At 47.7% G+C, this 11996-nt stretch overlaps 1 protein-coding gene across 1 annotated transcript in view; it reads right to left on the bottom strand.

The window, feature by feature from the left end:
* LOC107113887 (protein FAM13C-like) overlaps positions 1–11705 on the bottom strand; it is a gene marked incomplete at its 5' end in the record, with an annotated part of 29995 nt that extends 18290 nt beyond the window's left edge. The window contains one exon of the mRNA XM_015415285.1: positions 11466–11705. Coding sequence (XP_015270771.1) covers positions 11466–11705 — 240 coding nt within the window. The remainder of the gene's footprint in view (positions 1–11465) is intronic.
* Between the last annotated feature and the right edge of the window lie 291 nt (positions 11706–11996).

The raw sequence follows: 11996 nt of genomic DNA, 5'->3' as shown, positions 1-11996 counted from the left end.
CACTTGCCTGATATCACTGATATCGCACTGATATTGTGCAGGGGATACTGTAAGCTCTTGGAGGATTGGCTACATTAGGGGTGTGTCGCCTAATATGCAAAGGAGTTTCTGATACAAAAAGAGCCCTGAAATTCACAAGACCCGTGTGCTTGCTACTATACCCCCATTACATTTGCTCTTATTTCAGGGTCAACAAAAGAGAGGATAAAACCAATGGGAGAAGAGTAAGAATTCCACTAGGACTGCAGCTAAGGAATATACCAGTTTGCCAAGAACCACCCGTCCCTAATTAACAAGAAACCGAGTACAAAATAAAGGCCCTCGACGGCTACATTCCTAAACTCTGTTAATTCTATAATTGGAGATGTCTCTTTATCATTCCAGACATGCACCAAAATAACTTTTGCCTTTAAATGAAGTTATAATTTAACTGCCAATCTATTTTATAATCACCATTGGAGTTGCTAATTGCCTATTATTTAAAGTCTCATTGAAATAATTGGAATATTAAGGGCCAGATGCCAGTCTTCTAGGGACCACTTCCCATCTAGACAAGGTTTCTCAATGAGGAAACAGCAATCACACCACTTGATGGAATTGAAGCCCATTTAAACAAATGCCCCTCAAATGCCCTGATCTGAAAATAAATGCATTTTGCAGGCTTGGATAGGAAACTCATTTTACACTGAATTCACACACAGGAAATACCGGAGGCATAAAGTGCGGCATCACTGAAACACTGAAGACATTTGGCTCTGTTTTTCATTCTCAGCCCTGGACTCTATTATGGGCTGGAGGAGGGATAGCAAACTAAAATTGAATCCAAACAAGATGGTCTAGAATGGAGTCCAGTAGCATCTGATAGATAAGTAGGTTGCTTACCTGCAACTGATGATCTTCGAGTAGTCCTCTGTGCAGTACCACACTTGGGCTAGTGGTCCTCTGTGCAGTACCACACTTGGGCCGGGCATCTGTGCACAACTTCATCCAAAGAATATTCTAGAGCTAGCCTCAGAAGTTTTTTGGCAAGTTCTCTCCCCCGCTCTGGGAAGGAGGCACACACTGTGCACGCCTGGAGCAAGGGAGAGAGCCGCCTCCCACTCAGTTCCTTCGACCACTACCAGTAAGTCTTGACAAAAAGGTAAGTGACCGACAGACGCCTGCAGGGGGGAAGGTTGGGGGGGGGGTTATGGTCAATGCTCCCTCTAAGCTGCAGAGTCTTGTGAGCAAAAGTTCTACTTTGTGAGCTACTAGCATTAAAGTTGTGAGCGAGCGATTTGGCTCCTGCATCAATTAGTCTGCTCTGGAGCTATCTTTCCTGAGCGAAGGAAAAATATGTGTGAGCTAGAGGCTAAAAAGCTGTGAGCTAGCTCACACTAACTCAGCTTAGAGGGAACACTGGTTATGGTACCACACAGAGGACCACCTGAAGATCATCAGTTACAGGAAAGCAACCTGTTTATCTTCTTCATGGTCTCTGTGCAGTCCCACACTTGGGTGAATGAAGAGCTAAACCCACTGGAGGAGGGTGCTGGCAAGAAGAGAAGAGGGAGTGAGTAATCAAAGTATGTTACCTTACAGGCCTACCTGAGAACCATGAGGGTCAATCTCAAGAGAAGACGGACCAAAGAACCGCCTGGCCAAATGCAGCATCCCGCTGAGTTCAAACATCAAGTGCGTAGTGGGACACGAAGGTCGACAGAGAGGACCACATGGCAGCTGCACAGATGTCATCGAGTGGGATACCATCCAGGAAGGCCGTAGATGCTAAAACAGCCCTGGTGGGCTCGGATAGAGGTAGGTAGGGGCTGCTTCATGAGTTCATGACAGAGTGAAATGGTTGAAGTGACCCATTTAGCCAGTCTTTGCGAGGAAATTTTGTCACCTTTTCATGGCTCTCCATAGCCAATGAAAAGATCTGGGGTTTTGTGGAAGGGCCAAGTATGATTTAAATAAAAAGGGCTCTGAAACCATCAGAAGTATGGAGGGCCTTTTTGAGCATCACCTTTCAGTTCTGAGAAAAAAGTCTGTAAGGTTGAAGACTGTGACAAATGAAAGGTCGAGACAACTTTAGGCAGAAAGGCCAGATCCAGGCAAAGAGACACTTTGTCCTGGTGGAAGACAGTATATGGGGGATCCACTCTGGAAGCACAGGTCACTCGCACACTTTGCCATAGTAATAGCAACCAAAAAGGCTGTCTTCCAGGAGAGCAAATGGAGATCCATCATAGCTAGCAGTTCGAAGGGGCAACACATAAGCTGGGACAAAACCAATGAAAGACTCCAGACACGTACCATGGGCTTCTTAGGTGGTCAGAGATGGAGAAGACCCTTTAAGAAGGATTTGGTCAATCGATGGGAGAAGACTGTGGAACCCTCAATCAGACAGTGGTGCACCAAAATTGCCACCAGATGCACCTTCACTGAGGAAAAAGAGAGGACTACATCCTGTAAAGAGACCAAATAGGAAAGAATGTCTGAGAGGGATGTCGAAACTGGATCGAAGGTGTGGAGAGACCCATAGGTCAAAAAAACAAGACAATTTCACTGAATATGCATGATGAGTAGATGGTTTTCGAGAGTTTCAGAAGAATTTCATGGACTGCAGGAGAAAAATTCAGTGACGAATCCTCCAGACTGTCAATTTGAAGAACTCTGGATCATGATGCAGCAGCTGATATTGGTCCCAAGAAAGAAGGTCTGGCACTGGAGGAAGGGGTAGGAAGGTCCCCCAGAGAGATGGAGCAGGTAAGGAAACCAAGCCTGTCTCGGCCATCAGGGAGAGATCAGAATGCAGGAAGTTTAGTTATGGATGATTTTCTATAGTATTCAGAGAAACAGTGGGAATGGGGGGAAGAAAAAGTAGCGAGTCCCAATCCACTGGTGGAGGAAGGCATCCCCATTGGATGTGGAGGAAGGCTTGCCGCGACTGAACAATCGGAGGCATCTGGCATTGTCTGCAGTTGCAAAGCCATCGATCAATGGAAAGACGAACTGCCAAAAAATCAGACGGAGGGAACAAAAAATTAGGCTCCACTCGGTCTTGGGGGCAGCTAAGCAGCTCAGAAAATCCGCCTGGACATTGAGGACACCAGGAACATGTATTGCCAAAAGAGTCTCATTGTGGAGCAGGCACCACTCCCACAGGACGATTGCTCTTTTGCACAAGGTCTGAGAGCTAGTTCCCCCAGCTTGTTGATATAAAAAACCATAGCAACGTTGTTGGATGCAACCTGTACTACTCTGTTGGCAAGATGCAGGTGAAAGGTTCGGAGAGCACAATGTACTGCCATAAGTTCTAGGCAACTGATGTGAATCCTGGTCTTGGCAGGCGACCATCTGCTGCTTGCCGAGAGGTCCTTGCACTGGGCGGGGAGCAACTCCATAATGGAGCATCCGTGGAGAGATTCCAAAACATTGGAAGGAATGGTAAGCATCATCTCCAGGGACTGGTTGTGTGGGCGGAAGGACAGAAGGAACCACAGCTGCAGAGGGTGAATGAGGAGACGAGCAATTGGAACCAGGAAGACTGTCGACGCAAAGAAGCTGAGGAGCTTCATGATTGACCTTGCTGACTGAACAGGAGAGGCCAGAAAGGTGTTGATCAGTGCAAGTATAGATGACACTAGAGATCAGGGAAGAAATGCTCTCTCCTGAGGTGTATCTAGGAATGCCCCAATAACCTTCAGGGTTTGAACCGGCTGAAGAGAGGATTTCTTTGGATTCACACAGAGCCCCAAGTGAGGTAGGAGATTCAGCATGAGTTGCACATCAATCTGTAGTTGCAACTTCAAAGGAGTGACTACAAGCCAGTCATCGATGTAAGAGTAGAGCACTACCCCCTGCTGATGGAGCTCTGCTGCCACTACCGCTATGGTCTTGGTGAGAACGTGGGGCACCATTGAAAGTCCAAAAGCAAGGACTCTGTATTGGAAGTGGTTGTTTCCAATCGCAAATAGTAAAAAGTGTTGATGTTAAGGACGGATTGTTATGTGAAAATAGGCATCGTGTAGGTCTATATCAGGGATGGCCAAACTTGCTTAACATAAGAGCCACATAGAATAAACATCAGATGTCTGAGAGCCGCAAGACATAAACAAATATTACACACAGGGTTTTATTGAGGAATATGCAAATTTGTTTTTATTACCATTAAAGGAGACTGCCAAAAATAAAAACAAGAGAGGTTAAAAACAGATATTGATAATGATATTTATTTGTCCAATGATGTTTATTTGTTTGCTAATGATATTTATTTGTTTAAGAGAAAGACAGCACATTTGAGAATGTATTTAAAGTCGCTTTCTTTCTCTGCTCCCCCCCCCACACACACACACTTCTAGCCTAACCCGGGGGGGACGGACACTGGCTGGGGAAGAGAAGACCGATCAGGGAGGCACGCCTCCCCTTCGCTTCCCTAGCCGCCCTGCCGGGAGCCACACAATATGTGTGAAAGAGCCACATGAGGCTCCGGAGGCACAGTTTGGCCACCCCTGGTCTATATACACCCATTTTTGGTAGAAGGGGGAGGATTGACTGGAGTGTGGAGTTTTGCATATTTGACGAAGGAGTTCAGGTTGCGAAGATCCATGATCGCTCAGACGCTGCCATCCCGTTTGGGGGCTGTGAAATATTTGGAGAAGCCAAGAGTCTGCATCGTGGTCAAGACTAGTTTGATGGCACCCTTCATTAGAAGGGCTGCTTCAGCGTCCTCAATGAGGGGAGAAGAGACCAGTGTAATGATGAAGTGAGGCAGGGTCAATGGCAAAATGAACTCTATGACATAGCCCACCTGGATGATGGTAAGGGCCCAGCAATCCATTGTGATGGTTTCCCAAGCTGAGAGATAAGGAAGAAGTCTGGTGCCCACTGGTGGAGTGATAGCAAGAGGAGGAGGAAGCGGCGACTGAGAAAGCAGATCGAACTGACTGCTATGCTCTGTGGTAGGAGTTTTAGACTTAGCGGAGTAGGAAGGTTTTTTATGGAAGGACTTCCATCTCCAAGAATCTTGCAGAGGAGAGTGATGGTGCTTAGAGAACGTAGGCCATTGTTGAGACCGAGGGCATTGGGTGGACAGTTAAGAGGCCTCTAGTTTTTGAGCCTTTTTGTAGCTGTCATTCACTGCCTTCAGGGTGTCATCAGTGGTAGAACGAAAAAGGCCCTCGCCATCAAATGGGAGGTCCTTAATCTTCGATTTGACATCTGGTTGTAGTGACACGGAACACAACCACACGTGTCGCCAAAGAGCTACAGATGTAACTAACGTCTTCGAGGAATACCCAACAGCACGACAAATAGAGTTGATTTGCTGTTTAGAGATGGCACACTCCTCCGAAAGAGCCACCGATAAAGGAGAACGGACGTCTTCTGGTACTGAATCCAGGACAGGGTGAACTGTAGAAGCCACATTAAAGGCATAAGCAGAGAGGTAGGATGAATAGCTGTGAATGCAGACAGTCACAGATTGCAAAGAGTAGATTTTCTAAGCCGGTGCATCGACCTTTCTGCCCTCACAATCTGGGAGAACCCTCTCCCTTGCTCCAGGCAGTGTGCACATCCTCCCCAGAATGGGAGAGAGAGCCTGCCAAAAAACTTCTAGAATATTCTCTGGATGAGGTTGTGCGCAGGCACCTAACCCAAGTGTGGGACTGCACAGAAACCACAAGGAGGACCAACAAGATTTTCGGGGTATAAGGTTTCAAGAGTCAGAGCTCCCTTCATATTTGATTCTTCTACTGCAGATCAACACAACTACTCTCTGAAACAAACAATATGCTGATTTCTTTGACTTGAACGAGCAAAACTGGACTTCTACATGATCTGGATTGGGCCTAAATCCCATATAAATTAGATGTCTGGGACCATTCCTGGACTAGACACTAGTCACCAGGAGAGCATTTTACCAATGAGCAACTTTGCCACTAAGCAGGTCTACTCAGAAGTCAGTCCCATTTTATTAGTTGGGGCTTACTTCTAGGATAGCGTTCTTAGGACTGTAGTCTAGTACAGATACAGATCTGGCTTCTACCATTCATATACCATTCTGCCATTCACTTGGACTACTGTAATGTTGGTTGCATGGGACTGCCCTTGCTGATGTTTCAGAAACATCAACGGGTACAGACAATGGCAGCCCAATTATCATTACCTGTGATTTGCTACAGAAAATTTATTATTACCTCTTTAAAATACCAGCATGGGGTACCTATTTGTTTATGAGCCCAAAATCAAGGTGCTGCTTTTGGACTTCAAGGCCTTAAACATTTCTGCTGCTTACCTAGGAGACTCCCTTCCCCTTAAGAGAAAAGGCCAAGCATGATTATTACCATTCTGAGGGCTCAAGCCAGAAAGCAGAAATGTTCAGGGCCTTCATGGCGGTGGCACCATAACAGTGAAATCCCCTGTTGGCAGAGGTTCAGCCAAATGCAAAACTTACAGTGCAGCCATCGTCAGTCACACTCTTCTAAGCTCACACTTACAAGGGTGTCGCTTAGGATCTCACTGCTGGCACTTGGGAGGGTGACGACGAAAGCCATCCTCTCTTAGAAAGCTGTTAGAATGGCATGAGCCGGCTTCAAAAACAGTGCTGCTTGATCTTACACTGGTTTGTGACATTTCGTTTAACTGTTTTCATGGCCTTTCTCCCCCCCCCCCCCGAATGGTTTACTTGCCTTGGGGGAAATAAGTCAATGCACACTGTCGTGCCTTCCACTCTAACATCTTGGGCCCCTCGGCCATGAAGTCCATGGGATAACCAAGGCCAGTAACACACAAGGGCGCTCACACACACACACACAATCTCTCTGTCTGAAAAGAACACCACTGGGCTGCTGCCCTGGCTGCCGGGGTAGAAGTGAGGAGGCCGCAGAGGCTCAATACAGGCAAGCAATCAGTACAAAATTATCTCCCAGGTCATGTTGGTCTGTCATTCTTAAAGATAGATTCAGGTGGGTGGCCGTGTTGGTCCGAAGCAGCGGAACAAAGCTTCGGTCCAGCAGCACTTTTAAGACCAACCAAGTTTTATCCAAGGTATGAGCTTTCGCGTGTAAGCACACTTCCTCAGATAATGACTGAAACAGAATTTCCTCAAGCCCTGCATACAGAAAGGTTTTTTGGGGGGGGCAGTGAGATTGTGCATCTTGGCATAACTTTGTTCTGTCATCCTTAAAGTGAAGGATGCCAACACAGGCGGCAGATACTTCCTTTTTTAAGTGAATGAAGAACAGTGCCATTACTGGCTTGAAGCGTAGGTGGGTTTTTTGAAATGGTTTAAATGGCTCTTTGGTATTGTGATGCTTCATGGACTCCCCTTAAGTCTACAGAGAACTCCGCCTAGAGCAGTGATGGCAAACCTTTTAGAGACTGAGTGCCCGAACTGCGACCCAAAACCCACTTATTTCTCGCAAAGTGCCAACACGGCAATTTAACCTGAATACTGAGTTTTTACTTTAGAAAAAACAACTCATACATTAACTTAAGATGATCCAAACATAGTAAGGAAAGCAATCCCAAATGCTTTCATTTACTTAAAATTATTTGGCAGAGAATTCGACACTTTAATGATGGTCTGGGCCTGGCTGGGGCGATGGCACGCGTGCCCACAGAGAGGGCTCTGAGTGCCCCCTCTGGCACCCGTGCCATAGGTTCGCCACCACTGGCCTAGAGCAAGAATGCCACAGCTCTGAATTCAACCTCATGGCCTTGGATCCTGCCATTTGATGCAATGCGGGTCACAAAATGACTGCACTGAAACTCTAATTCAAAGCCAGTCTTAACATGACAATCACCACAAGGAGAACCCCCAAAAGCACTTCCCTTTGTAGACTTTCCACCTCTTCGTTTATCGTTTACATACTGCTGTTAATATTTTAAATGTTTTCCAAGGCTTGGAAAATGCCAGTTCCAATGCTATCTTTACTGTTAACTGCTTGCACACAAGACGGATACCAGAGAATTTGCATGTTAACATCAGAAGCAGACCTTCTAATATGTAAGAACATGCCCGCGGGCTAGATCTAAGTGTGTTAATATTTTTAATCATAACATTTTTATAAAGAGTTGCTTTATTAAACAAAATGTATACCCCTAGTTTAAAAGGGTCCTTCCTCTAGAACTAAATCAGTTAGCTGGGCTCTGCCAAAGAGCAGAAAGAGGGCTCCTGGAGTGGTAGTCATTTGGTCAGTTCTCGAAGTTTCAGGAGACGTCGACACACCAAGGTATTTCTAGGTGAAAGAATCCACTTCGAGAAGTGATGATGAATGCTCAAGGACAATTTCCAGTCACCTGCGGGGAGTGTGCCATGTTTGTCTTCCTCCCTGAGGACAAGACGGACTACACCTGTCAGAAGTGTAAGTTGATAGGACTACTTGTCAGAAGTGTAAGTTGATGGGACTCTTACAGGAGAAGGTTCGAAGCCTGGAGGAAAGGATTACTACTGTCCATGAGATCAAGGAAGGGGAGGAGTTCATTAACGGAACCCTTGATGTCCTGCATAGGGAAGGAGAGACCAGTCAAAGGGACAACGGTGTGGTTGACTGTCCTAACGAGACTCCCCAGAGTGCTACAGCAGGACCCCAAAAGTGTCGAGCGAGATGGCACACCGTGCCATTAGAACAGGGGCGAAAATTAAAGATATTACAGATAGGATCCCTAAAGTCACCAACGACACAGCCATGAACACCATCGAAGGCATTAAGGCTGACTATGAAGCTCTTGGGAGGAAGCTGAAGGGAATGGGAGCACAGGTGGTGTTCTCTTCGATCCTTCCTGTCATAGGAAGGAGAATACGACGGGAACAGATGGTAATGGAGGTGAACCACTGGCTGTGTTGGTGGTGTCGGCAGGAGCAATTTGGATTCTGGGACCACGGGCTAGGTTCCTGTTCCTGTTGGCAGCAGACGAGAGGACTCACAATCATGGGTTTATATTAACAGCAGGAAGATACCGGCTGGATCTTAGGAAAAACTTTTTGACAGGAAGAGTTGCGCAGCAGCGGAATCAGCTGCCCGGGGAGGTGGTGAGCTCCCCCTCCCTGGCAGTCTTTAAGCAGCAGCCAGACAAACACTTGTCAGGGATGCTCTGGGCCGATCCTGTATTGAGCAGGGGGGGTTGGACTAGATGGCCTGTACGGCCCCTTCCAGCTCTGTGATTCTACGAACACATGAATAGCTACCTTACACGGAGTTAGGCCATTGGGTCTATCAAGGTCAGTGTGGTCTCCTCTGATTGGCAGGAGCTCTCCAGATGGAAGTCTGACACATCAGCTACTACTTGGTCCTTTTAAAGTGGAGACTGAACCTGGGACCTTCTGCATGCGAAGCAGATGGCTCTTCCACTGCGCTTCAGCCCCTCTCCGAAACAAACACCTGAAGCTACCTTAAACGGAGCCAAAGCCTCACCCCTGGTTCAAAAGAGTCCGTCCCTCCTGTACACATGACCGTCTCTTATACTGAATCAGATCGCTAGCCAATGAAGGTCAGTATTGTCTACTCTGACTGGCCGCAGCTCTCCAGGGTCCCTGATGGAGGTTTTCCACCCCACCTACTACTTAATCCTTCTTTAGCTGGAGATGCCACGGATTAAACCTTGGACCTTCTGCAGGCTAAGCAGATGCTCCACCAGCTGAGCCACCACCCCTCCTATTGCACATGCCACGTCTACACAGCAGCGTGGCGTCTATCCGAGCCACAGATCTGCAAATGCTGCACATGTGTGGCTCCCAAGCAAAGAATCCGGATCCCAGTACTGAAGAATGCCTAAATGGGCAAGAGCTTTCCGGCAGCTTCCATCTGGCCATCGCCACAGTTAAATTAAGTCATCTTATCTGGAGACACAGAGTACGACCCAGTAAAATATGAAGAAGAAGAGGAGATTGGATTTATACCCCGCCCTTCACTATCCAAAGGAGTCTCAGAGCGGCTTACAATCCCTTTCCCCTCCCCTCCCCACAACAGACACCCTGTGAGGTAGGGGGAGGCTGAGAGAGCTCTCCCGAGAACTGCCCTTGAGAGAACAGCTCCGAAAGAACTTGTGACTGACCCAAGGTCACACCAGCAGCTGCATGTGGAGGAGTGGGGAATCAAACTCGGTTCTCCCGGATTAGAGTCCGCACTCCTAACCACTACACCAACATGTCAAGCATCTCTGGACTGTTGTTTTTTTTCCCCTATCATGTTCCACAACAGGCCGGGGTTTTTACTATCACGTGGCCTAAAACAGGGGCAGGCAACCCCTAGCAGCAGCAAGCCAAACCATTTTGCTCCTTTTGCTCAAGCAGCCAAGACACTGGCAGTGCTGCTGGGCCAAATGACATGGGAAGAAGGCTACGGGCAGAACTTATGCCCCTCATAAGAACATAAGAGAAGCCACAGTTGGATCAGGCCAATGGCCCATCTAGTTCAACACACTCTGTGTCACACAGTGGCCAAAAACACCAGGTGCCACCAGGAGGCCCACGTACATTTTCCCCATGTGCATACCCAGATTGTTCATGGATATGTTCCAGAAGGCCTGTTCTTCCCAGTATATATGTGTGTGTGTGCATGTGTGTGTGTTTCTGACTCATGGCAGAGCTCCCAAACCTATGAAATAACGTCCTCCCAAACATCCTTTCATTAACAGTCTTGCCTCAGGTCTTACAGACTGAGGGGCGTGGGTTCCCACTTGGGGGGGGGGGTCCCTATTTAGATCACAGCCTCAACATGGGGGGAGGAGAAGAGGCTTAGATATGGCTCCCCACACACAGTTTTCTTGACCTGAAACAGCTCTACAAAGCCTGATTATTTGCCCTGTTGTGGACATGTCAGCAGCTTCCCAGGGCATTACCAGGTCTAAGCCCCTTCTCTCTGCATGCCGTGGCCCCAGTACGAATCAGGTCCCCCTCCACCTGAACAGCACGGAGCTCCCAGAACCCATCTGTGCATCAACCTGGGAATGTGCCCAGCAAAAACATAACGTGTCACTGACAGCATTACTGGTCACTCCCGATACGTCTGGCCATGTACAAGTCTCCCCCCCCCCACTCTCTTTTGTTGGCCGGAACATCAACATCTGCCCAGATGGACAGTACATCATTGGTGAGACTCAGGCCGAAACAAGTTGCCTGCCTCTGGTCTACATCATTAAGACCGCTTCTTCAAAGAAGGAGTGAGCGGTTGACACACACCTACTTCCTGTCACCCTTTGTCTAGATGTTGTTGTCTTTTTATACGACCCTTCCTGCCCGGAAGGTTCATAAAGAAACAATGACCGGCACCTACACATCTTGCTCGAATGGTAAATCACTTCCTTACCTTCCTCGGTCTTCCTAACAGAACCAAAAGGTATTTCCTGCTGCCATTTTTGATGCCACAGACACTAAATGAATGGGACCTGGAGGTCGCCACTCCCTTTGAGGGGTTTAGGCTGAGGCCTAGCAGTCAGACTTCGCTTGACCTCGGTGAACTGAGCCAGCACGAGCCACGTACCTTGATATTCTCGGGGATGTTGAACTGCTGTCGCTTCTCCTTCAGTCGCTTCAGCACGGCGTCCATGGTTTCTTCTACAGATGGACTTGGGGGCGCCCGGGCTGCATCCTGCTTCACGGTCTCCTTGGAGCTGTCCCGGTGTGAGTTTTGTTGGGGTGCTTTGAAGGGGCAGCTTTGTTCTTCGGACATCTTGAGCTTCAGCTCTGGGAGGGAAAATTCACAGGCCGAGACAATGAGCAGCTGTTTGCCACAAACGCAGGGGACGTTTTACAGACACGCCCACCAGGTCGCTCATACTGTCCCGACCAATGTTCCCTCTAAGCTGAGTTAGTGTGAGTTAGGCTCACAGTTTTTTAGCCTCCGGCTCACACATTTTTGTCTTTGCTCAGGAAGTTTGCTCCGGAGCAAACTAATTTATGCAGTAGCCAAAACACTTACTCACAACTTTAATGCCAGTAGCTCACAAAGTAGAATTTTTGCTCACAAGACTCCACAGTTTAGAGGGAACATTGGTCCCGACCTCCTAAGAGC

Source organism: Gekko japonicus, unplaced genomic scaffold, assembly GCF_001447785.1.
Source record: "Gekko japonicus isolate JY-2015 unplaced genomic scaffold, Gekko_japonicus_V1.1 scaffold1993, whole genome shotgun sequence".
In the NCBI taxonomy this organism is placed as follows: Eukaryota; Metazoa; Chordata; class Lepidosauria; order Squamata; family Gekkonidae; genus Gekko; species Gekko japonicus.
This window is presented reverse-complemented; position numbering and strand designations above follow the sequence as displayed.